Source organism: Hemitrygon akajei, chromosome 11 (genome assembly GCF_048418815.1).
Source record: "Hemitrygon akajei chromosome 11, sHemAka1.3, whole genome shotgun sequence".
NCBI lineage: Eukaryota > Metazoa > Chordata > Chondrichthyes > Myliobatiformes > Dasyatidae > Hemitrygon > Hemitrygon akajei.
The window spans coordinates 144,767,652-144,795,382 of NC_133134.1; the positions used below are offsets into that span (position 1 = coordinate 144,767,652).

Here is a 27,731-nt window from a genome sequence, read left to right on the forward strand (position 1 = left end):
ATGCCTGGACAGGATAGGAAACTTTCCAGCTAACATTATTGACAACGTTTTGACTTGAAATATGAATTGAAATAGTAAACATAAGTTTATTTTAAAAAGGTGCATGATAGGGAAATTTCATGGTGATTTTCATGGTCAGTAGCCCAAAATTCATAAGATACACCTAAAGGTTTTCAGGAAGCAAAATCTTTGTTGTACAGTCTTATCTGAGTTTGATATCTTTACTACTACTACTACTATTACGTCGACTCAGGCCTAGGGAGCCAGCGTCGGGCACAATGACGGACTCTCCACTCCTCCCTCTCCCTCACCAGTGTGTTCAGTTCATCTACATTAGCTGTGCCGCTATCTGTAGGAGCGTGTTGACCATAGTCTTGGGAGGGCACCCAGGGTTCATCCTCCCATGCTTGGGCTCCCATGTGATGACTAGGCTGGCAGGTAGCTCAGGGTGGTGTAGTCAGTGCCCCACTAGTTGTAGTCTTCTCGCGTCAATTTTAGTAGTGAGTATCGGTAGGTTGTCATAGAGCTCGATGTTCGTCATGTGCTGTTGCCAACACACGTCAAGAGCCATCCGGAGCATTTGTGTATAGCAACCATCTAGTGACTTTTGCATGGTCTTGGTGAATGTCCACGTCTCGCATCCTTACGTGAGAATGGACTCTTATGACTGCTATGAGGATCCTCTTTTTGAGCCCTCTGGTCAGGTTCGACCTCCAGATTTCCTTCATGTCGTTCATATCCCTCCACGCCAGCACCTTCTGTATCTTTATGTCCTTCTCCGAACTCATCATTCTTGACCCAAAGTACTTGAAGTCTAAGACTTTCTTAATGGTATCATTCTTTACGGTCTTGAGAGTACCTTTGTTGTAGTTGAACGCCATGTACTATCTTTTTAGCGTTTAGGTGAAGTCCAACTTTATTGCACTTAATTTCCACTTTTGTCAGTAGCTGCTGTGCTTCCTCCATCTGGTCAGAGAGCAGGACTCTGTCATCTGCAAAATCGAGATCTGTGAGCATAACTGGTCTGATCCTTTTGGTTCATCCTGGTTTTATGGTAAGACCAAGCTTGTCATGATCTTTGGTAGCTTGACGTAGAAGGTAATCAAGGACGATTATAAAGATGTAGGGTGCCAGAGTGTCTCCTTGCAGCACACCAGCTAGGAGCTTGAACACTGTTGTTTCTCCATCTGGTGATACAGCTTTCGCCATGGTCTTGGTATAGCTGGACTCTATTGCTCTCAGTAGATGGTCTGGCACTCCGTAAGCTTTCAGTATCTTCAGCATTTTACCTCGGTGAATAGAGTCAAAAGCTTTGCGAACTGCGTCTCTTTTGCGCTGTAAGGTAAAAACAATCATCTCAACCTTCAATGCAAATACCATCCGCCTCTTGCCTCGATGCACAGAGTTGGAATCACAGGCAAGCAGCTATGAGATCTCCATCCTGGGGATCCAAGAACACCATCATGTGCACCCAGACAAAGAGATAAGGTTCACAGAGGTAGAGGGGATGCACCTCATCACCTCATCCGCATGGAGAGAGCTGATGACGATGTCAGCACAAGGCAGAGTAGGGCTGATGTTGAATCGCAAGGCGAAGAAGGCACTGAGGGGCGTAGTCTCAGTCAGTGACAGAATCCTTACTGCGGAATTTGGTGGAAACCCAGTGACCTCTGTCATCATCTGTACTCCCCGTACAACTGCAGCGAGGAGAAGGAGGTGAAGACCTTCTACAGTAAACTTCACAAAGCTGTCACCTCAATACCGGCACATAACTTCCTGGCTGTGCTCAGCGATTTTAATGCCCAGGTCGGACTGGAAGATGTTCCATACACATACCACAACTTTACCAACAGAAATGGACAATACCTAGTTGATTTCATCCAGGAACACAGTCTCATTGCTGCCAACACACAATTCAAGAAGCAAGCTGGTAAACTATGGACATACGAAAACAGAGCCTCTTTCAACAGGAAACATCTCGACTACATCCTCGTAAGAGCAAAATAGCATAATTGTGTGATCAACACAGAAACCTACAGCCCCTCCAACTCAGTCAGTTCTGACCACAAAGTAGTGTCAATGCAAGTGAGACTGAGCCTGCAGCAACCCGAAGCCACAGGTCCCAAGGAGAAGATAGACTGGAAGGCATTCTCCTCACAACCTATTCTTCAAGCCCAGTACACTGTGGAAGTGAGAAATTGCTTCAGCCCACTGGAGAGGGAGGAGGAAGAGACTGCCACCAACCACTATCAACAGCTCATAGATGCACACCAGATGCAACAAAAAGTCTGCCTACTGAAGCGAATCAAAAAGAGCTGGACCACGAATCATCCAGACGTCATCGCAGCAAGAAGTGTGGTCAATGCTTGTCGTGCCAAACTTAGAAGGAGCGAAACAGAAGAGCTGAGAGACAAATTCAAGACAGCAAAGAAGAATCTCTTTTCCACCTATGACTGACTGAAAGAAGAGGAACTAGCTGAGAGGATTAGAGGGGTAGAGGCTGCTAATGAAGATAAGCAGCATGGAGAAGCATGGCGCCTAGTCAACAAGATCAGCAGACGAAAGAAGTCCCCATCAGGTCAAATAAGTGGTAAAACAGCAGAGGACCATGTCCAGACATGGTTTACCCACTTCAAGAACCTGCTGGGAAGCCTTCCAACAATCACGGAAGAAGAAGAAGAAGAAGAAGAAGATATACCCATGAAACTAATGCAAGTCGGCATCAATGACAGCCCATTCACCATTGAGGAGGAACTGAAGAAGGCCAAATATGCACTCAAACAGGGCAGGAGCGCTGGACCAGATGGGATACCACCAGATGTCCTTAAAAACTGCGACCTGGATGACATCTTGCTGGACGTATGTAATACGGCACTGATGAAAGGCAACAAACCAGAACAGTGGTCACTCTCAAACATCATCCCTGTCTCCAAGACTGAATCCCTCATGAAGACAGATAACTACCACAGTATCAGCTTGACCCGCATCTTAGCAAAGCTATACAATCGGATGATCTTGAACAGGATTTGCACCGCCATTGACCCTAAGCTAAGATTCAATCAGAATAAGTTATATGGAAGGATTGAATGGGTTGAGACTTTATTCTTTGGAACGCAAAATTGAGAGGAGATTCGGTAGAGGTGTACAAATTATGAGGGGTATAGATAGGGTAGATGCAAGTAGGCTTTTTCCACTGAGGTTGGTTGGGACTACAACTAGAGGTCGTGTGTTAGAGATGAAAGGTGAAAAGTTTAAGGGGAACATGAGGGTAAACCAATCAATGGGTCATGAGAGCCACTGAGTGGGTCAGCACAAGTGGTTCATACAAGCTTTAAGAGGTTTGGATAGGTACATGGATGGTAGGTGTAGAGAGAGCTATGGTCCAGGTGCAGGTCAATGGCAGTAGGCAGTTGAAATGGTTTAGCACAGACTAGATGGGCTGAAGAGCCTATTTCTGTGCTGTACTTTTCTAATGATCATGACTAAAAGCTACTACGAGAAGTGCAGAGCATCGCTGGATGAAGTGCTTCTCTGAAGCCACTTGCATTCCGGTGTTTCTGATTCATGATTAGGCCCTGTTTTATGAGGAGTTAAGAAATGAGTCAATGGGAGAATGTAGTGCTGCATGCTGTAAGGTTACCTTATATGTTGTAATTATCGTAATTCCTAGCCAAGGAGTTTCCTCACAAAACATAATAGACAGGTTGTACTGCACAATTGAGAATTGATTTACACCAGAGTAGAGCAGTATTACATTCATTTCTGGTTATCTTAGCACCCAATGGGGAAACTTGAGCCCCGGCAGTTCAAAAGGAATTTCATTTGTGCATCTGTTTTCTGATGTCAAGCATTCCAGCACTGACGTCAACAATATATGTCTATAATTTTTACAACATGATTTTCAACCTTATATTGGTCATGTAACCAACCAGTTTTGGCCTAATCTCAGAACAAAAAACATTTAGTGATTCTGTTTCTCCTGAAGCCAATACTCAAATTTCATTTGCTATTCTCTCTGAAATAGTCCTAAAGGGATACAATACTGAATCAGTCCCCCTCAGCCCACCAAGTTCTAAGACAATGGAGAAAGGCTTCTGAGATGAATCCCCGTTGTCTCTGAACAGGAGGACATGCCAGGAGACTTCAAACATGCCATAATCATGATAGTCATCAAGAAGGGCCCCGATTTCAGTAGCCGGTGGGATCTATCAACCACTTACCACAGCAAAAGTCATTACAAGGGTCCTCCTCAACTACCTCCTTCTGGTGAACAAAGACTATTTCCCAATTAATAGTGTGGTTCCCATCCACCATGTAGTACAACTGACATGATTTTCAATACTTGACACCCAAGAAGAACAGCTTCGAGCACAAAATTATCCATTTTTCATTTTATATGCCTTTAATCATGTTATTTGAGGTATACTGGACAATAGTTTCTTATCTGGCTGCCTTCAGAAATTTGTGTCCATTCTACACATCACCATGCAATCTGAAATTAAAACAAGCCCATCACACTTCCAATCCCAGAGTAAATGAGAAAGCCAGTGTCATTACTTCTAATATGTCTTTTTCACCCTCTGCATCTGAACATTGTCTTGGACTGATACATGAAATACAGATCTGAAGTCTAAATGATCATGAATGATGGTTGTCCAGCATGTCTAGCATTGACAGGAAACCTATGCAGGAGAGTTCTTAAAAGTAGAAAAGCTTTCTCTAATCCAGGCAGTATCCTGCTCAATCTCATCTGCATCCTCTCTAAAGCGCCACATCGTTTCTATCCTAAGGTACCAGGAACTGAACAGAGTACTCCATGTGTAGTCTTACTAGAGCTTTATCGAGCTGCAACATAACGTCATGGCTCTTGAACTCAGTCTCCTGACAAACAAATTCCAACTCACCAAAAGCCTTCCTAACTACCCTATCAACTTGCACAGCAACTTTGAGGGATCGATGGATTTGGACACCAAGATCATTATGTTCCTCCACACTGCTAAGAATGTCCTGAGAGCCTTGTATTTCAGATTACTAGGGTAAATGTTTAACCAAATTATATTTATCAGTAATATTTGGCACATTTTTTGAAAGATCTTGCATATAATCTAGAATCATAGAAACATACAGCACAGAAACAACCCCTTTCAACCCACCTTGTCCATATGGGCTACATCCATGGATTCCATTCATCACATTGCACCTGTATTTCTCTATGCCTTTCCAAAAAAAATATTGCTGTTGTTACACTTGTCCTTCACGAAAATTACTAGTGAGCAACTCTGTCCTAGAGCAGAGATTCTCAGCCTTTTTTAGCTCATGGCCTACTTGTGACTCTCATTCACCCTCTGTAGGCCCTAAAGGTTTGCAAAGCTTTTTTTGTTGGTCAACTATACTAATTATTCTGATATACAGTCAATATTTATGTTTTAACAGGTTGTAAGTAATGTTATATGTTAAATATAATGTTACAGGAGTATATGTAAAGTAAAACTATTTCAAAGCTCTGAATAGGATACTTTGTTTATAATCTTCCAGCCAGCTTTCAAAAGCACGTAATATTATTACTAAAGGTATTTAGTGAGATCCTTACAACTGATGCAAATTAGCAGGTTTTTGAATATCTGGTTGCAACTTGGTTAAAGATAATCAAAGATCACCTCTTTTCATAACATCAAGATGGTTACGAGCTTTCCATAGCAGGTAAACAGCTAGACTGAAACCACATTCAACTAGATTCATCTTACTTCTGGTAAGATGGTGGCACATTCATATGCATTGGCCTCTCAGGGGCCAACCAAATGTGTCTTTTTTACAATTGCAAGAAATGTTGGACATTAAAAACTTCAAGTTCTGCAGGTCTATCTCATTGGTGAGCTGCTCGTTGGTGGAGGAGCTGGACTTGGTACAGATTGTCTTACTGCCTACTACAAGAAGGGATCGGAGTCAGTGCACAAAAGTGGTGGGCAGTCTAACAGCAAGTGATTGTCCTCGATGTCTCTCTTGCAATTGCAAGACCCTGTTGGACATCGGTAATGTAAAATGCTGCAAGTCCGTTTTCCTTGTGTGTTGGCGGGACAGGGACGGGGGACCTGTGTGGCCTTGGTTGTAGCAAGGACTAGGCCTCGAGCTGCATTCTTGGCCTGTTGCAGCAGTCCAGGAATGGAGATGCCGGAGGTGGCGTGGTGCAACATCCATGCTGTGTTGGGGGTTGGCCCCTCTGTCAGTGCTTCCACCCATGGTTCGATTGGTGGAAGGACAAGCTGGATTGCGTGCATGTGAACAGTCACTTGTGGACTGCTGAGATCTGCCAATAACATCCTTGCATGATCAATTTACAGGAAATGTCACTTAAGGAATTGGGCTATGTATATTTTTTGTGAGACTGTATGTTTACTTGCTAATTTATATGTGCCTCGTGCTGTGTGTGACTGTTGGTACTGTGTTTTGCACCTTGGCCCTGGAGCAATGCTGTTTCATTTGGCTGTATTTATGGATATTCATGTATGATTGATTAATAAGTAAATAAGAAGTAGGAAATACAATTTAAAACATCTTTGCTTTCTCCCAGAGTTGTGGAAACTTATTTGGAACATAACTAGTTATCCAGAAGTTTTGCTTTCTTCATTTGAATTTTGCTTGCTAGATTCTAGCATATTATCCCATTCATTTCATTCAGGGTTTCAATTAAATTACATATATTGATTTTTTTATTTATGTATTTTAATGATATTTAATTTAAATAGTAAACTTATCACTGGCCATTCAGAGACTCCTGTATTCCCCAGTTTCTTGATTTTTATTTTATTTATGACCCCTACAAAATCTGGCACAGTCCCCCATGGGGCTCATGTTCAGAATCAGAATCAGGTTTGTTATCACCGGCATGTGACGTGAAATTTGTTAACTTAGCCGCAGCAGTTCAATGCAATACATAATCTAATAGGGAGAAAAAAAATGATAATAATAAATAAAATATAGCATAATAAATTAACAAGTAAGTCAATTACATATATTGAATAGACTTTTTAAAAGTTGCAAAAGCAGAAATACTGTATATTAAAAAAAGAAGTGAGGTAGTGTCCAAAGCTTAGGAATCAGATGACAGAGGGGAAGAAGCTGTTCCTGAATCACTGAGTGTGTGCCTTCAGGCTTCTGTACCTCCTACCTGATTGTAACAGTGAGAAAAGGGAATGCCCTGGGTGCTGGAAGTCCTTAATGATGGACGCTGCCTTTCTGAGATACCGCTCCCTAAAGATGCCCTGGGTACTTTGTAGGCAAGTGCCCAAGATGGAACTGACTAGATTTACAAACTTCTGCAGCTTCTTTTGGTCCTGTGCAGTAGCCCCTTCATACCAGACAGTGATGTAGCTTGTCAGAATGCTCTCCACGGTACAACTATAGAAGTTTCTGAGTGTATTTGTTGACATGCCAAATCTCTTCAAACTCCTAATAAAGTTTAGCCGCTGTCTTGCCTTCTTTATGACTACATTAACATGTTGGGACCAGGTTAGATCCTCAGAGATCTTGACACCCAGGGACTTGAAGCTGCTCACTCTCTCCACTTCTGATCCCTTCTATAAGGATTGGTATGTGTTCCTTCGTCTCGCCCTTCCTGAAGTCCATTATCAGCTCTTTCATCTTATTGATGTTGAGTGTCAGGTTGTTGCTGCGGCACCACTCCACTAGTTGGCATATCTCACTTCTGTACGGCCTCTCGTTCATCTGAGAACCACTGTCCCAGAGCACCCTGCTACTGCTGCCCACTCATACTGCACTAATTATCCCTCATCCTCACCTTGGCAACCTACCTTTCTCTGAACCCAACACCCACCTCCCCTCATGTCAATACTGCCTTACTGCTCTCCCACCACACATTGCCAACTCCCTTCTTGTCCACTTTGGAGTTTTTGCCTGTGTGTGGGCAATGATGCAGATGAATGTTACATACTTTACTAGCGGCCACTTTATCAGGTTCAGGAGTACAACCCGGTCTGGTCTTCTGCTGCTGTAGCCCAACCACTTCAAAATTTGACGTGCATTGAAAGATGCTCTTCTGCACACCGTGGTTGTAATGTGTGGTTATTTGAATTACTGTTGCCTCTCTGTCAGCTTGAACCAGTCAGTCCTTTCTCCTCTGACCTCTCTCATTTACAAGAACTTTTCAAAGTTCAAAGTAAATTTATTATCAAAGTATATATCTGTCACCATATACAACACGGAGTACACTCAGTTGTGGGTACACTCAGTTAATCCAAGAAACACAATAGCACCAATGAAAGTGGGACAGACAACCAGTATGCAAAAGATAACAAAAAAGGCAAATTCTAAATAAATAAATAAATAATATTGACAACCGGAGGTGAAGAGTCCTTGAAAGTGAGGTTCATAACTGTTCCTGAACTTGGTGATATGGGTCTTGAGGCTCCTGTACCACCTTCCTGATGGCAGTGGTGAGAAAAGAGCATGGCCTGAGTGCTGGGGGCATTTCATAATGGCTGCTGCTTTCTTGTGACAGCACTTCATGTAGTTGTGCTTAATGGTGGAGAGAGCAGAACTGCTCTTCAATGGATTTTTTCTTATTTTTGCACCATTTTCTGTAAACTTTGGAGACTATTGTGCATGAAAATCTCAGGGAACTACAGTTTCTGAAGTACTCTAACCACCCCGTCTGACACCAACAAGCATTCTGCAGTCAAAATAATTTAGATCACATTTCTTCCCCATTCTGATGTCTAGTCCGAACATCAAATGGCCCCTTTCTGCATGCTTATATGCATTGAGTTGCAGCCACATGATTGGCTGATTAATATAGTTTAGAAAGTGTAATCTGATGTTGAGGAATAATGATTAGATGGATTGAAAAAAAATAAAATTCATTGGGTGTGGTGAACTAGATATACCTGTCTGACTGCTCCTGTGGCTCCTCCCACAGACCCTGCTGACTGCTCCTGTGGCTCCTCCCACAGACCCCTGTATAAAGGCGACTGTGGTCTGCTGCTCTCCCTCATTTTCCCAGGATGTAGTGTTGTTTGTTCTTCCAGTCAATAAAAGCCGATATCTCACTTCCTAAGTCTCAGCGTGAGTTATTGATGGTGCATCATTGGGCAAACACGAGGAAATCTGCAGATGCTGGAAATTCAAACAACACATACAAAATGCTGGTGGAGCACAGCAGGCCAGGCAGCATCAATAAGGAGAAGCACTGTCGACGTTTCGGGCCGAGACCCTTTGTCAGGACTAACTGAAGGGAAAGATACTAAGAGATTTGCAAGTAGTGGGGGGAGGGGGAAGTGTGAAATGATAGAAGACCGGAGGGGGTGGGATGAAGCTAAGAGCTGGAAAGGTGATTGGCAAAAGTGATACAGAGCTGGAGAAAGCAAAGGATGCCCTTACACTTCCTCCCTCACCACCATTCAGGGCCCCAGACAGTCCTTCCAGGTGAGGCGACACTTCACCTGTGAGTCGGCTGGTGTGGTATACTGCGTCCGGTGCTCCCGGTGTGGCCTTTTATATATTGGTGAGACCCGACGCAGACTGGGAGACCATTTCGCTGAACACCTATGCTTGGTCCACCAGAGAAAGCAGGATCTCCGAGTGGCCACACATTTTAATTCCACATCCTATTCCCATTCTGATTTGTCTATCCATGGCCTCCTCTACCATCAAGATGAAGCCACACTCAGGTTGGAGGAACAACACCTTATATACCGACTGGGTAGCCTGCAACCTGATGGCATGAACATTGACTTCTCCAACTTCCGTCAATGCCCTCCTCCCCTTCTTACCCCATCTCTGACGTATTTAGTTGTTTGTTTTTTTTTCTCTCTCTCTCTCTCTGTCTGTTCTCCATCTCCCTCTGGTGCTCCCCCCCTCCCCCTTTCTTTCTCCCTAGGCCACCCGTCCCATGATCCTTTCCCTTCTCCAGCTCTGTATCACTTTCGCCAATCACCTTTCCACCTCTTAGCTTCATCCCACCCCCTCCGGTCTTCTCCTATCATTTCGCATTTCCCCCACCCCCCTCTACTTTCAAATCTCTTACTATCTTACCTTTCGGTTAGTCCTGACGAAGGGTCTCGGCTGAAATGTCGACAGTGCTTCTCCTTATAGATGCTGCCTGGCCTGCTGTGTTCCACCAGCATTTTGTGTGTGTTGTTAAAATTCATTGGGGTGCTTTTGACTGGGCATATTTAAATAGATTAGCTAGCAACTAGATTTTAATTTCATTATAGTTTCATTGGATGCAGCAAAGTTACTTATCAGCAGATGACTATTCTGTCAGAAAAGCATCACCATATGGCTGTTTTTGAATTTTATACTGTAGCAATTAGAATATATTAATTTTTAGCACTTCATATCTGAATTTAATTCATTGCCAAGCTCATATGTCTTATTTTAAAATCCATTGAAATTATGGTGGTTTGTGGCACTTGGGCCTTTTGTGTTTTCGTGCCATTCATGGTAAACCTGATCCAACTATCAGTCCAACTATTACCTATTTATTCTGAATTTTTCTACAAGAAAATAAATGTAATATAAGGTAAGTAAGTTAAAACAAATTAGCAAGTAGGAGAACATAAGAATTAGAAGTAGGGATAACCTGTTTGTTTGATGAACTTCAATTAAAAAAAATTACAAAAAAGTAGGGATAGCCCACGTGGCACATCATCTTGCTCCTTAATTCATAGATGACATGATCGTTGTTATGTTTTGTAACTCCGACTAATTGAAAGAAAAATGCGGGATCCCGGAAAAACGTGTACAGTTCAATTTTTTTTTATTTTTAGTGATGTATGCATGCCAGTTACTTGTTTTTTACATATAACCCATAATGAATTATTTAAACAAACAAAAAAGCTTAATCAAACAATATATTTACAATATTACTCAACTATTATTGAAATATTAATTACACAATATTCCTCCCTGCTTAGCTATAAACTCCAACTCAATATAGAATGCATCTTAACTTACATAGTATACAGTATATATGTATGTCTCTAATACAACCAGAATACAAACATCCACAGTCAGGCCTAAATGGTTAATTGCTATGGAGAATTATGGTGTAACATCTTTCCTGACCAGGGGAGTCACACTGAGACTTGTGGTTGTGAAAACAATCTCAGGTGCTGAGGCCTCCTCCAAGCTGCAGGAAGTGGTTCTGACAGCTCTGGGCTCCTTTCTTCTCTAACAGTTGACTCTGCTCTCCTCAGCTGATCAATGTGTTGTCTCCAGATGGCATCAACCGCAAATTCTTCTGTGTAGGAGAACGATCAAGTTCTGTCCTTAAACTTTGCGAATACCCACTTTTGATCAAATCAGTAATCCCTTGCCAGGACTTCTTGTCCAGGAAAGCAACATTGAATCTCCTTGTTTGAGGAACCCTCAATTTGTCTCAGCTGTTTGTCCAGTATACTCCTTCTGCGATTGGGTTTGAGGAGATCCAAGCATGAGTACAGGGGATGACCAAGGAACAGCATAGATGGTGAGGTGTTGGTTGTGGTGTGTGCTGCATTGCGATATGCAAGAAGAAAATTAGTGAGCTTCTGATTCAGTGTCAATTTAGTGTGTTCTGCTGACAATGCTCACAGTGCATTCTTTAGACTCTGGACAAACCTTACCACCAAGTTATTTGTAGCTGGGTGGTAGGGTGTAGATGTAATGTGTCTTGTTCCATTCATTTCCGTCCGTTATCACTGACCAAATATTCTGGAACACCAGTCCATGAGACGAGGCTTCTCAACACATCAACAGTGTGGGAGTCTGTAGTGGAGGCGATTGGGAACATTTCTGGCCACTTTGTAGCTGCGTCCACTACTACCAAGAAATCTGTGCCCATGAATGGACTAGCAAAATCCAAATGGAGGCCATTCCCAAGGATGGAGAGGTGCTGCTCTTGGCATCTTGGGATCCCAAACAGTGCGTGGTGATTTGCTGATCTATCCCAGGCCACCAGACAAAGCTTCTAGCCAAAGCTTTCATTTTGACCATGACTAGATGACTGGTATTTAACTCCTACAACACATTAGCTCTCAATCCCCTCATAAGCGAACCCCTGTCAGGGGCAAGTTAATCCTTGTGCTAGTAAAACTGGGGGAACTGGAATTTCTGCTGCACTTCCAGCCATTTAGGGTGACCATGTAGACCTAAAACAGTGTGACGAGTTTTCTGGTCTTCCATTGAATTATTTCTGCCGTAACAGGTAGACTCAATTTGTATCAGGGAGAAGACGTCAAGAGGAGTGACCTCTTTTGTAAATTTTTCAGCTATTTCCTTTTCCAAGAGTAAATGGGACAATCCATCAGCATTTCCATGATTAGATGTCCTCTTTAATTGGATCCTCCAAGAAACAGAGCCCATCCCTGCATTCATGCTGCTTCTGTTAATGGAACACCCTTCTGTGGGTTGACAATGGACTCCAGTGATTGATGATCAGTAACCAGGATAAACTGTCTCCCAAACAAGTACTGGTTGAACTATTTTACTCCCCAAACCAGATTTAAGGCATCTTTGTCAATCTGTGCATAATTTTTGTCTGCAGTGGTAAGGGAAAGTGATGCAAAGGCTGTGGGGTGCTTACTTCTGTTACTCATAACATGTGACATGACTCTACCTATAGCAAAAGGCAAGGCGTCACAGGGAAGCTTCACTGGACGATGCGTTTCACAATGTGTGAGTACAGTGTCTGCCATCACCATTTCTTTTGCCTTTTGGAAAGCCACATCACACAGCTTTGTCGAATTCTGTTTCTTCCTGATCTGTAGTAATGAGTTCAAGAAGTGGAGCACAATAACCAGATTTGACAGGAACCTGTTCTGTCAATTGGAGAATCCTAAAGAGGACTGCAACTGTGACATGTCCTTTGACCTTTGGGCATCTACCACTGCTTGAATTTTCTCAGCACCCTCGTGAAATTCTTGTGCATCAGTGGTGTGACCACAATAAGTTATGCTTGGTTTGAAGCATTTACACTTGTGTCATTCACTGAGCCTCACAATCTTCTACTCTTTTTAACACTGTCTCAAGATTTCGGAGATGTTCCTATCATCCAGGTAACACTAAGTGCCTGTTCAGCCTTGCAGCTCCTGGTCCATAGTTTTCTGCCAGAGTTTAGGTGCAAATACTACTCCAAAAATAAGCCTATTATAGCAATAAAGCCCTTTGTGAGTGTTTATGGTGAGAAACTCTTTGGACTCTTCCTGCATCTGCATCTAAGGTTTCATCTGAGTCCACTTTGCTTAAGTATATTCCTCCAGAAAGGTTTGCAAAGATATCCTCTATCCTGGGCAGAGGGTATTGATCTATGTTCAGTACTGGGTTGATGGTGATCTTACAATCACCACAGATCCTGACAGACCCATTCTTCTTGGCTACTGGGACCACTGGCATTGCCCATGGGCTCCTCTCAACCTTGGAAAGAATTCCTTCAGCCTCCATGCAGTCTAGCTCACTGGCTACTTTATCACAGATGGCATAAGGAACAAGACGGGCTTCGTAAAACTTAGGTGTGACATTTTCATTTGAAACTATTTTACCCTTGATATGTTTGAGTTTTCCAATGCCATCCTTGAACACTGTTGAAGCATTATCCAGTACTTTTCTTAATTTATTTCAGTTGCTGATTATTACAGGGTATGTGGCATGCAAATGGTGGATGGGTCTCCAATCATGGTGCAGCTGCCTCAGTCAATCACGTCTGCACAATGCTGGCCCTACTGTTTCTACCACGTACAAGCCGAATGTGGCTTGTTGGTTGTTGTATTTCACTGTTATGAATGTCATTCCCACAGGAGTTATATTTTCTCAGTACAAGTTCTTAGTTGGATATCCGCAGACTTCAGTTCAGTACCTTTGACATCCCAATCAGACTCATTTTGTGGAATGACTGAAGCACCTGAGACACTGTCCATTCCATTTTAATTAATTTGCTGTTCACTTCCAGTGTAAACCATATTGTTTGTCTCTTGTTAGTTTTCACACGTAAATCTCAAGGCTACCCAATCCTGTGTCCCATTGCTCACTGTTTATGAACCCGTGCATTTGTCTTGTTTCCTGCCTTTTTTTAAACTTGACAGTCTTCTCCTTTTTTAACTCATCTTGTATAACATTTTTTTTTAACTCCAACGTCTCTCTGCGCTGTCTTTTAGCTTTAACTTCTCACTGTGCTTCAACAGGTAGGTAGTTGTCTTAAATTTGTTTAACTCTTTGTTGCCACTGTTAAGTTTTGTAACTCCACAACATAAATCTAAATGAAAGAAAAACACCGGAGCCTGAGAAAGCATGTACACTTCGTATTTTGCTTTTAGCATATGACGTGGTGGCATAGTGACATGTGCCATTCACGTGCTTTTACATATAACCCATAAAGAATTATTTAAATGAACAAAGAATGCTTACTCAAACAATGTATTTCAATATTACTCAAATAATACTGAAATATTAAATACACAAACTTGGCTTCCAATCCTTACTCTGTACTCCATAAATATATGTTGGAAATGTATATTATTAAATATATTCTGAGAATGGCTGAGGCTAAATGTGGTGAACTACATATACCTGTCTGGATGCCCCCTGCTGACTGCTCCTGTGGCTCCTCCCACAGACCCCTGTATAAAAGGCGATTGAGGCCTGAGCCCGGCCCTCATTCTCCAGGATGTAGTATGGTGGTCAACTACTGCTTGTTCTTTCTTCCAGTCAATAAAAGCCGATATCTCGCCTTTATGTCTCAGAGAGAGTTATTGATGGTGCATCACTAGTGAAATCCAAGATTTATAACTTGCTTTTTAAATAGGCAACTTACTTTTTCTGAAGCTATGACTGTAATTCTAGTTTCTTCCTCCCATGAGAGAAAATACTTTCTTAGCATCTACTGTCATTAACCCCCTTTGGAATCTTGTATCCTTCAATAAAATCACATGCCATTCTACTGAAATTCAATGTGTAAAATTTAACCTTGTTTATCCTTTCCTTTTAAGGCAATCTCTGCATACCAAATATCATTCCAGTAAACCTTCTGAACAGCTTCCTACTTAAATGAGGAAATCAAACCTGCACATAGCACACCACACAACAAGTATGTCCTCACGTACGCCCAGAAAAGCTGAAAGACTTCCTAACCTTTGCATGGCGTACCCTGTGCTTTCAAGTGTAACATTCCATTTGTCTTCCTTATTATTAGCCTGGGTCAATTATTCTAAACATCTGAATAACTATTGTAATTTAACACACACAAGATGTTGGAGGAACTCAGCAGTCCAGGCAGCATCTATGTACAGTTGTTGACTTGGGCCAAGACCATTCAGCAAGTCTAGAAAAAAAGGTGATCAATCAGAGTAATAAGATGGGGGATGGGGAGGTAGGCAATAGGTGAAACCGGGTGGAGGGTGGGGACTATTGTAATGTGTTACACAATTCTATATACAAGATGAATTATAATAGCTAATTTTTGAGTAAACATGTCGGTTCCAATGATCATGTGTTCCACTATAGCCAAATTAAGCTTGTAGACTTGTTTGTCTGCTAAGAACCATTATACCTGCAATGTGAGTTCACTATTCCCCATCCTGACTAGTTTTGACAAGTACTTTTGTAATCCCAGCTGCTGCAACCCATGTCCCATTGTTTTGTGGTCACCTTAGTTATAACTTGGGCTATTGTGGCCAAGAAGTACCTGAGAATTCTTCAAGCATTGTATAATCTTTCATGATATCTGTGAAATCCTTACATAGTTAACTAAAACAGTGGATGCCCCTAAATATTTGGCTAAGTTACAACCACATACATGTTGACCAGATCTTGTTTAAGTTCACGCGCAGCAGATACTCAGTCATCTAGAAAGAATGCAGATGGCCATGCAGTGAAGAATGAAAGGCTCCATCCCAAAACATGCCTGACAGTCTTCGAAAGAAGGCAAAATTAGGGCTGGAGCTTTGACTTAAATCAAAACTGTATGGCGTTATAATTTTTAAATGTCTCTAATGCAGAATGGCATCTAAACCTATATTTAAAAAACTTAAAAGTATTTTAAATTAATTGAAGTCATTATATTTACAAATAGCTAAAAATATTACCTTTAAATTAAATTCTTTGCCTTTCACTTCATCTCCTAATGCAAAGCCCAAGAATCCCACTGATGTCAATGGGATCAACATTAAGGCTGACCCAACATATAATTATAAGGGTGGAGTGAAAATTCAGTATCACTGGCTAGTGCCACTGGACTCCATGTGAGAGCTTTTGACTGGGGATGTTGACAGATTGTGGAAGCATCTGTCATTTGGTGGGTCTCAGACTTCTTTATTACCTACTGACTGCATATAAGTAGGAGACTAGCTGAAAATTCTGTAGCTAAAGATCTGTGGTGCTGTTGGACTCCAGTCTAGCAAAACTTGCTCCTTAATCACTTAGAAGCAACCTTGGGAACTTTGAGACCAAACTGAAGCAAGTGAGTTGTTTAAAAATGTTAAAATAAAGAAAACTTAATTAAATGCTTTTTAAATTTTTAGGTTGGAATCTCCAAAATTATATTGTTAATAACATTAATAATGGCCACTGGGATTATATGGGGCATTAGAAAGGAATTGACAAAATATTAATGTATCTCATTTTCTTGAAGCAAGGGTGTCTCAGAACAGGGTGGGAATATTAAATCTGCCGCTAGCATTGCCCCTTTACCTGATTAGTCACTTGTCCTCGTTCTGTCCCTGGTCTAGTTTCCCAGTAGTTCACACACTTTGTCCTCCCATTCTACATTTCTTGGGAGTTCACCATTTACATACCCCAACAGTAAAACAATTGCTAACTTGGCTAATCAAAACAATCCCTTCAATTAATGTGCTGTACTGTTTATAACTCATAAAAATTAGGATGCTAGACACAGGCATTCCTAACAGTTTAATTTCTTTTCACTCATACCATTACATCAGTTTGTAGACAACAGAACTGTCCCAGAAGACTCTAGGGATGGTTTGGGGCATCCTAAAATAATGCCTGGGTTAGTGGGAGCAGGTGCAATATGCCTTACGGCAGGCAACGCCACTGGTGAGAGGGGAGGAGTTGGGGAGCATTATTCTTTTATATTCGTCTGAGCATGTGGACACTGATCTGTGAGTTTAACCAAGGCATTTGTTGTGGAATAAAACTATAGGATGTTAGAATCCATGTTTAAAATGTTCCAGTTCTGCATCTGAAATAATTATTATGGTTTGATCATGTGATTTCACACCCCCCCCCCCCCCCAAAGACCAACAGTAGAATTTCCTGGTCCTTCTAGGCCAGGTGGAGGCAGATTTAAATGCTCAGTCTGCCTTTGCTTGGAGTTGACAGTTGGTGAATAGTTATATTGGAAAGTTAAAGACAAAGTGTGTCATGGAGAAAACATATCTATATTTGTAAATTTTTATGCATGTATGTTTATTTTTCATTTATCTACTTGTATTTTTTTTTCTACACAACTTTTGGGCAGCCTGGCACTTTTTCCCTGGCACTAAATAAAACTTCTTTACACTAACATGCTGTTGCAGCATACTATCTGTTTTTTTGGCCAACTGATAACCCTTATCAGGCACACTTGCCCACTCCTGAGAGCGAGGTGTCACAAAGCAGTTGGTCAAACGATCAAAGACTACATTAATTTTCACCAACATAGAAATCACCATAAAATTCACCAACACAAAATCATAGAAAACCCTACATTTCCCAGTTTTAATTTTCTTTTTATACTGTTAACTAATCTCATCAGGGTAGCTTACTTACTTATAGGTGATAGAGGAAGGCAAGCAAGGAAGTTGGCTGGAGTTCATTGTCCTGAATACCATCTTAAAGTCCCTGCGGGGGGAAATATATCCTTCTTGGGGGGATTTTAGGAGAAGGCAGAATCAGGCTGGACAATGTTTACCTTTCCTCCTACCATGAGATATCACTTATGAATCATCATACTAAAAAGAAGCTCTCAAATGTGTTCTGTGACCCAAAATACCATTGCTTGCTAAAATGCAGTACTATTTGAGGAACTGGAAATTTTCACTTTATTTGCTTGCTCTGTGTCAGCCCCTCAGTTTTTTTTTTATCAGGGTTACTTAAAACAGTTAACAGCTGTCACCCTGTGACTGGAAGCCTCTGGGACCCGAGAGTAAACTGATCAAAAACGGTTTGTGCATATTTTATCTCAGCAATATCCTATGTCAGTAGTCTTGGTCATGTGCAAGTATTTCAAAAGCCAATGGTTGAGGTGGTTTGCATTCTAAAAATATCATTAAACATGTGTATGCCTTACAGTACACGGAAATGCTCTTTAACATGTTCCGCTTAACAGGCTCAACATTTACAGTAGGAGCTGAAAAAAAAGTTCCTTTTTATCCTCTGCCCAAATACTTAAGCTTTAAACCACAGCAAATCCACAGAAGTTAGATTGCATGGTTTGTTCTTCCCAAGGAAAGTGAAACTGGGTGAAGTTCAAAAGATAGTTGAGTATTAAATATTCACATGAGCAGCTATTCCATGGGCTAATGCAGCAACTTGACCACATGGTCTGTTTTCCAGAATATCCCAGGCTTTTAAAATTATTTTTGGATTATATAAACAAGACCATAAGACAAAGGAGCAGAATTAGGCCACTCAGTCCATCGAGTCTGCTCTGCCATTTCATCATGGCTGATCCATTCCCCTCTCAAAGCCATTCTCTTGCCTTCTCCCCATAGCCTTTCACTCCCTGACTAATCAAGAATCTATCAAGCTCCGCTTTAAGTACACCCAATCACTTGGCCTCCACAGCCACCTGTGACGAAGAGTTCCACAGTTTAACTACCCTCTGGAAATTGCTCCTCATCTCCTTTCTAAATGGACATTCCTCTGTTCTGAGGCTATGCCCTCTGGTCCTAGACTCTGCCACTATAGGAAATACCCTTTCAACATCTACTCTGCCTCTGTTCTGAGGCCTTTCAAATTCAATAGGCTTCAATGAGATTCCCCTCCCCCCACCTCATCCTTTTAAATTCCAGCGAATAAAGGCCCAGTGCAATCAATTATTCCTCAGTTGATAAACCTTTCATTCCCAGAATCATTCTTGTGAACCTCCTGTGAACTCTCTCCATTGTCAGCACATCCTTCCTTAGATAAGGGGAACAAAACTGCTCACAATACGTACCAGTGCCTTATAAAGCCTCAGCATTATTATTAATCTCAGAAAAAGATTGAGGAAGAGAGGAAAAACTGGGAAAAGCTAGTTACTAAACAGCAAGGAAAACTCTATTAAAATTCAGTTGCTTTATTTTTGACTCCCCAATCATTCCTGGGCTATCTGGTGAATTTTGTGATGTGGCTTGTTGGCTACTCAATCTGCCAATAGTTGTATTTGGAACTGTCAACAACAATGCATAAACTGAAGCATATTCCTTGAAAATTTGAAAAGATGTACAAATGTCCATTTCACATAATATGTTGTCTGCAAAACTCTTGGAATTTGTTTAATTATTTGGAGAGAAAATGATTTTTACAGGAATTCCTCTGTTAGATTAAACTGGCCATCGTCCACGATAAGTAAAATGTATACTGTTTGGAAAATGAAACTACTTTCTTCATCCCCTTCTCTACTTCTTTGTTCTTATTGAAAGCAAAACAGAGGGTGGAGTGAGGGAAGGCTTTCCATTCATCCATGTATTGCATTATAATCCTATTGCCTTTATCGATAGCTTCACTGTAATTCATGTGTATTAGATCAAGGAAGCAATTTCAAAATTTTGATACGAAATGATGTATGAGGAAATACGAAGATAACCTAAAAATCAGCCAAAGATATATATTTTAACAAATATAAAAGTATAGAGAAACATGGAGATTTGGTGGGGGGAGGTGGTTCCAGAATATAGGACCTTGACATCAGAAGACAATGCTGCATAGTTAAGTTCTTAGATGTGCTATCAGCCAGATTTAGAGGAGCACAATTATCTCTGTGGATCTTAGGGCTGGATTTCAGGAAAAAAAAACTGAAATAGGGCACTCCTCGATTAGGAGCCAGTACAGGTTAGAGTAATCAGAATCAGATTTAATATCAGTGACATACGTTGTGAAATTTGTTGTTTTGGGGATGGTGGGTGAACCGGACTTGTTCCTAATTAGAAGATGGGTGGTATTAAAATTTGGAGTGTGGTTGAAATTTTTTTTAATGTAGATTATGGAATATTAATCAAAACAGAAAGAAAGAATGATGGAAAGAAGCTAATTATAAACAGAATGAAATAGAAGCTTAGAATAGATGTGGAAATGGGTTGGGATGGACAAACAACAGGGCCATGAGTCCAGCCAGAAGAAATATATCACAGCACATACCAACATACCAATTAGGAGCAGTAGCTGTCAACATAACCCCTTAAGTCTTTTACACCATTAAGTAAGACTATGGCTGACCTGATGGTAACATTTCCCAGTGGTAAGCTTTTATCCCCTTGCCCATCATGTATCGATCTACACATGCCTTAAACACTGCTTTCACCACTAATTGAATGAAAATGTTCCAAAACCTCTCATGCCTTTGAAAGGAAAGGTGGTGTCTATTTCCTAAATGGGTGCTGCTTATTTTTTAAAGAACACCTGGTTCTGCATTCTCCCACAAGAGAAAACACCTTTTCCAATGCCATCCGGCAAGACACTTCAGCACCTTGTGTTTCAATCAACTAGCCTAGCTTTCTTCTAAGTGCTAGCAGTTCCTCATAAGACAAATATCCCATTCCAATTGTTTTTCTATTCTCTGAACTGCTTCCAAAGCATTTACATTCTTCCCTAAATGAGTAAGCCAACTCTGTCCAATATTCCAGATGAGGTATTACACTACATAGCCAAAGCAAAACCTCACTAACTTTACATTCAAGCTTCCTAGCAATGAACAGTAATACTATTTTAGGCTTTTTTTATTTTCCTACTGTACCTTTGTACTAGTTGTATTGCAAAGATACGGTGATCGTAGCCTTATGTGCAGATACTCCTGTATCTAGAGTTACTTTAGGCACATACAAACTGTGTGTGTATATATATATATGTATATATAGTATTTTTAGTCTGTCTTTACTGTGTTTTTTACTTGCTGCATTGGATCTGCAGTAACAATTCTCCTTTACACTTGTGCACTGGAAATGACATTAACCAATCTTGAATCTTGATTAATTGACTAGTGTCCAGAGCCCCAAGTCTGATCTGGAGGCATGAACTCAAATATCACATGGCAGCTTGGAAGTTAAGTTTATGTAAATAACAGTAACCATAAGTACTAACTTGTTGCAAAATCCATTTATCAGCCTTATGAGGCTTAAATGTGACCCTAGAGCCACTGATATAGTTGTTCCTGAACAGCATCTACAGTTCTGGAGCAATTGGCTATGGACAATAAATACTGGGTCTTGCTAGTGCCATCTACATCCTACAATTCAGTGCACAAAAAAAATACAGAAAACCTTAGATTAAGGAAGAAGTTCAGACAATAAAGTTATTTCTGTCTGGTTTTTGCCACCATTATATCATACTTCTCATTTAGATTAAACAGTTGTATAAACTTAATTGCCAAACTGTAGAGGAAGTTTATAACCATTCTTTAAAACCAGTTGCATCACTGTTGGATGTGCCACTCATGTGATTACCAGAGGAAATTCTATGTCCTGTCTGTGATCCTGGACTTGTTGCCAAGCAATGACAGTCCTTCAGAAAAGGAAAGTGATTCAACTTGAAACTCGTGTTGAAGTTGGCAGTTGGGTAATTAATGCTGCTCCAACTTTTAACTAATAGTTAATCTTGAAGTAACTTAGGGAATATCATAAACAATTCGTTATCAGGGTGAATAAATTTCTGGTGTTTTAATTGTAAATCAATTATTGTAAAATTAGCTATCCCCTTATGGTGTAGGAATGTTTATTTAATTGAATCATATGTAATTCTAATGACTTGTTATTTTAAGATTGCAGAAGGAATGGCCTATATTGAATCCAAGAACTACATACACAGAGATTTGAGGGCTGCCAATATCTTAGTGTCTCTCACGCTGGTTTGCAAGATCGCTGACTTTGGCCTAGCCAGAATAATTGAAGATAATGAATATACAGCCAGAGAAGGTATGTTAATCCATGGAAGCTGTCTGCATCCCCAGCTATGTACAAGATGAGTTTGCAAGCCAGCAACTGCACCATTATCACTAAGTGTCTCTGAAACTACTAATTAATATTCTGCCTGTCCAGAAATCACATTTAGCATCATATTGCATCCAATATATCCTCTGTTGCCTTTTGTGGATCTCTGAATTTTCTGAGTTTCCGCACCTCATTGCAATCTGTACAAGCCATTTCATTTAGCTTGATTCTATTTCTAACCTAAATTAATGATTGCAGATGTTATTCTTCAAGTAAGGTATGTACAAGATCTGTATTATACTAAAGCTTCTTCTGTTCATCTGTAGAGTAATCATATTTTCCTTGCAACGTTCACCTTAAATCTAAAACTTTATTTGTGTCGTTCTTCATTCCTTCAAATCAAATTGATTACTAATGTGGTCACTGTTGGAAGAGGTCCCATTACTGTCTTATTCTAAGAACAGTGAATCAGATTTATTATCATTGACATATGATGTAAAATTTGTTCCTTTGTGGCAGCAGTACAGAGCAAAGACATTGAAATCACTATAAATTACATAGATAAATAGCAGAGGGAGAAAAAGGAAAATCAAGGTCGTGTGATAGATTTATGGGCAGTTCAGAAATCTGATGGTGGAAGGGGTTTGAACATGGGCCTTCAGGCTCCTGTAACTCCTCCCTGATAATAGTAACAAGAAGAGGGCATATTGTGGATTGTGAAGGTCCATAATGATGAATGCCACCTCCTCTTGAAGATACCCTCAATGGTGGGCAGGATTGTGCCCGTGATAGAATTAGCTGATAACTCTCTGTAGCTTCCTGCAATCCATTAACTTCCATGCCAGGCTGTGATGCAAACAGTTAAAATGCTCTCCACCTTACACCTATAGAAATTTGTATGAGTCTTTGGTGACATAGACAATCTCCCCAAGCTCCTAATGAAGTAGAGCCACTGTCACGACTTCTTCATAATTTCATCAATGTGTTGGGCCCATGGTAGCACGGGGTAGCGTGATAAATAACGTTAGCAAAGCGCTATTACAGTGCCAGTAACCAGGGCACCTGTCTGTAAGGATTGTGTTCATTCTCATCGTGACCACGTGCATTTCCTGTGGGTGTTTTGGTTTCCACACACGTTCCAAAGATATTCAGGTCAGTGGGCATAATTGGGTAGCGCGGCCACCTTTAGCCAGAAGGGCCTGTTACCGTGAGGTATCTATAAATTCTAAACAAATGTTTTTAGAGCAGTTTTTCTCCCTATACCTCAGTGAGGAACAAGGTTAATGATGTCTGCAGTGTTCACTGAAGTTTAGATCCTTCCATGCTAAGTTGGTGATACTTACTGCATTTTGCATTTTGCCATTCACTGTTGTATAAACCCATTGTCAGTGCACTCTGTTCAGAAAGAGATAACTGGATTTCATTCTGTCTTTCAGTGACCAATAAGTAGAGAGGCATGTGGCTTTAGAAAAACTGTCCAATATAGTGCAGGGTAACAACAATTGTTTGTGTATCGCATTGCAGGTTTGCATGTGAAATATGCCCTGTACTGAAGCAGAAAGAATTTTCACTTGCTTGATGCACCTTAGCGAGTTGACTCCATCTCAGCAAGATGCTACCTGACTTGCTGAGTTGCTCCAGCATTTTGTGTGGGATGCTCAGTTTTTCCAGCATCTGCAGAATCTCTTGTGTTTTTGTAATGTTGATCTTCCAGGCATTGATTCTATAATCTCCATTTACTACTTGCTAGGTGCCAAATTTCCCATTAAATGGACAGCACCAGAAGCCATTAACTTTGGATCATTTACAATCAAGTCCGATGTGTGGTCCTTTGGAATCGTTCTCATGGAAACTATCACATATGGCCGAACTCCATATCCAGGTCTGTAGAGATCGTCATCCTTCCATGCTAAGCAGAACTGTAGTTTTGTTGCATGAACCTTGCCTTACTTCATACCTATCAAATGTGTACTCACTATATCTGTGGAGGTCAGTGTGAAATAGATGCATTTAATATTCATACCTATCAAATGTGTACTCCCTATATCTGTGGAGGTCAGTGTGAAATAGATGCATTTAATATTCATACTGCAGTGGTTACATCCCTGACTCAGGTACTTATTTAACATTGGACCAGAGCAGCATCATAGAGAAATAGTCAGCCCCAATGCTTTCCGGTGCAATGGCTGTAAGATCAGGGATTAATTTCTGCTAGTGTCTTTAAGTAGATTGTGTGCAGTCACTTGGGTTTCCTCCAGGTGCTCTGCATTCCAAAAAGACAGACGAGTGAGGGATGATGCAAGAAGGCTGCGAGTGAACTGCTGATTTTTCGGAGTGAAGGGAGTTTTTTACTACTCAGGTTAAAGAGAGGCGAGACTGCACAAGGGCGTGACATCAGCCAGTAGAGCGCGGAAGTTTTGAAAAGAAGACCGCCATATCCAGCGGGCAGAGGAGTGAGAGGCAGCAGAGTGGTAGGGCTTTGGCTCAACGGGCTTAGGCGGTAACGGGACGAGGCAAGGTAGGAAGTATGTGTGTGAGGCCAGTTTTCTGTGCTTGGTGTCAAATGTGAGGGGTCCTGGAGTGTCCCAGCCTCCCGGACGGCCATATCTGCACCAGGTATGTCGAGCTGCAGCTCCTGAGGGACCGAGTTAGGGAAGTGGAGTTGCAGCTCAATGACCTTTGCCTGGTCAGGGAGAGCAAGGAGGTGATAGAGAGGAGTTACAGGCAGGTGGTCACACCAGGGGCCTCAGGAGACGGACAAGTGGGTCACAGTCAGGAGCGGGAAGGGAAAGAGTCAGGTGTTAGAGAGTACCCCTGTGGCTGTACCCATTGACAATAAGTACTCCTGTTTAAGTACTGTTTGGGCGACAGAAGGGAAGGGTAGGGAAGAGGAAGGCAGTAGTGATAGGGGGCTCTATAGTTAGGGGGTCAGACAGGTGATTCTGTGGATGCAGGAAAGAAACTTGGATGGTAGTTTGCCTCCCAGGTGCCAGGGTCTGGGACGTTTCGGATAGCGTCCAAGGTATCCTGTGGTGGGAGGGAGAACAGCCAGAGGTAATTGCTACCTATGACATAGGTAGGAAAAGGGAAGAGGTCCTGAAAGAAGACTACAGGGAGTTAGGAAGGAAGCTAAGAAGCAGGACTGCAAAGGTAGTAATCTCGGGATTACTGCCTGTGCCATGCGACAGAGAGAATAGGAATAGAATGAGTTGGAGGATAAATGTGTGGCTGAGGGATTGGAGCAGGGGGCAGGGAATCAGATTTCTGGATCATTGGGACCACTTTTGGGGCAGATGTGACCTGTGCAAAAAGGATGGGTTGCATTTGAATCCCGGGGGGACCAATATCCTGGTGGGGAGATTTGCCAAGGCTACTGGGGAGAGTTTAAACTAGAATTGTTGGGGGGTGGGAACCAAACTGAAGAGACTAGGGAAGAGGAAGTTACCTCACAAATAGAGAAAGCTTGTAGACAGTGCGAGAGGGAAGATAGGCAGATGAATAGAGAAGGCACGCGCTCAGACCGAAGGTTTCAGATGTGTCTATTTTAATGCAAGGAGTGTTGTGAACAAATTGGATGAGCTTAGAGCGTGGATCAGTACTTGGAGATATGATGTGGTGGCCATTACCGAGACTTAGATGGCTCAGGGACAGGATTGGTTACTTCAAGTGCCAGGTTTTAGATGTTTCAGAAAGGACAAGAAGGGAGGCAAAAGAGGTGGGGCATGGCACTGTTGATCAGAGATAGTGTCACGGCTGCAGAAAAGGTGGCCACCATGGAGGGATTGTCTACGGAGTCTCTGTGGGTGGACGTTAGGAACAGAAGGGGTCAATAACTCTACTGGATGTTTTTTATAAGCGGCCTAATAGTAACAGGGATATCGAGGAGCAAATAGGGAAACAGATCCTGGAAAGGTGTAATAATAAAAAAATTGTCGTGATGGGAGATTTTAATTTCGAAATATTAATTGGCATCTCCCTAGGGCAAGGGGTTTAGATGGGGTGGAGTTTGTTAGGTGTATTCAGGAAGGTTTCTTGACACAGTATGTTGATAAGCCTACAAGGGGAGAGGCTGTACTAGATTTGGTATTGGGAAATGAACCTGGTCAGGTGTCAGATCTCTCAGTGGGAGAGCATTTTGGGAATAGTGATCATAATTCTATCTCCTTTACAATTGCATTGGAGAGAGGTGAGAACAGACAAGTTAGAAAAGCATTTAATTGGAGTAAGGGGAATTATGAGGCTATCAGGCAGGAAATTGGAGGTTTAAATTAGAAACAGATGTTCTCAGGGAAAAGTACGGAAGAAATGTGGCAAATGTTCATGGGATATTTGTGTAGAGTACTGTATAGGTACGTTCCAATGAAACAGGGAAGTTTAGGAACCATGGCGTACAAAGGCTGTAATAAATCTAGTCAAGATGAAAAGAACAGCTTATAAAAGGTTCAGAGAGCTAGGTAATGTTAGAGATCTGGAGATCTGGCTACTAGGAAGGAGCTTAAGAAGGAAATTAGAAGAGCAAGAAGGGGCCATGAGAAGGACTTGGCGAGCAGAATTAAGGAAAACCCCAAGTCATTCTACAAGTATGTGAAGAGCAAGAGGATAAGACATGAAAGAATAAGACCTATCAAAGTGTTACAGTGAGAAAGTGTGTATAGAACTGGAGGAAATAGCAGAGGTACTTACTGAATACTTTACTTCAGTATTCACTATGGAAAAGGATCTTAGTGAGTGTAGTGATGACTTGCAGCGGACTGAAAAGCTTGAGCATGTAGATATTAAGAAAGTGGATGTGCTGGAGCTTTTGGAAAGCATCGAATTGGATAAGTTGCTGGGACCGGACGAAATGTACCCCAGGCTACTGTGGGAGGCGAGGGAGGAGATTGCTGAGCCTCTGGCGATGATCTTTGCATCATCGATGGAGACAGGAGAGGTTCCAGAGGATTGGAGGGTTGTGGATATTGTTCCTTTATTCAAGAAAGGGAATAGAGATAGCCTAGGAAATTATAGACCAGTGAGTCTTAACTCAGTGGTTGGTAAGTTGATGGAGAAGATCTTGAGAGGCAGGATTTATGAACATTTGGAGAGGTATAATATGATTAGGAGTAGTCAGCATGACCTTGTCAAGGGCAGGTCGTGCCTTAGGAGCCTGATTGAATTTTTTGAGGATGTGACTAAATACATTAATGAAGGAAGAGCAATAGATGTAGTTTATATGGATTTTAGCAAGACATTTGATAAGGTACCCCATGCAAGGCTTATTGAGAAAGTAAGGAGGCATGGGATCCAAGGGGACATTGCTTTGTGGATCCAGAACTGGCTTGCCACAGAAGGCAAAGAGTGGTTGTAGATGGGTCATATTCTGCATGGAGGTCGGTCACCAGTGGAGTGCCTCAGGGATCTGCTCTGGGACCCTTACTCTTAGTGATTTTTATAAATGGCCTAGATGAGAATGTGGAGGGATGGGTTAGTAAGTTTGCTGATGACACAAAAGTTGGAGGTGTTATGGATAGTGTGGAGGGCTGTCAGAGATTACAGCGGGACATTGATGGGATGCAAAATTGGGCTGAGAAGTGGCAGATAGAGTTCAACTCAGATAAGTGTGAAGTGGTTCATTTTGGT

At 41.5% G+C, this 27,731-nt stretch overlaps 1 protein-coding gene across 1 annotated transcript in view; it reads left to right on the forward strand.

The window, feature by feature from the left end:
* LOC140736101 (tyrosine-protein kinase HCK-like) overlaps positions 1-27,731 on the forward strand; it is a 153,710-nt gene that overhangs the window by 118,121 nt on the left and 7,858 nt on the right. Inside the window, exons 11-12 of the mRNA XM_073061864.1 lie at positions 21,944-22,097; positions 23,863-23,994. Coding sequence (XP_072917965.1) covers positions 21,944-22,097; positions 23,863-23,994 — 286 coding nt within the window. The remainder of the gene's footprint in view (positions 1-21,943; positions 22,098-23,862; positions 23,995-27,731) is intronic.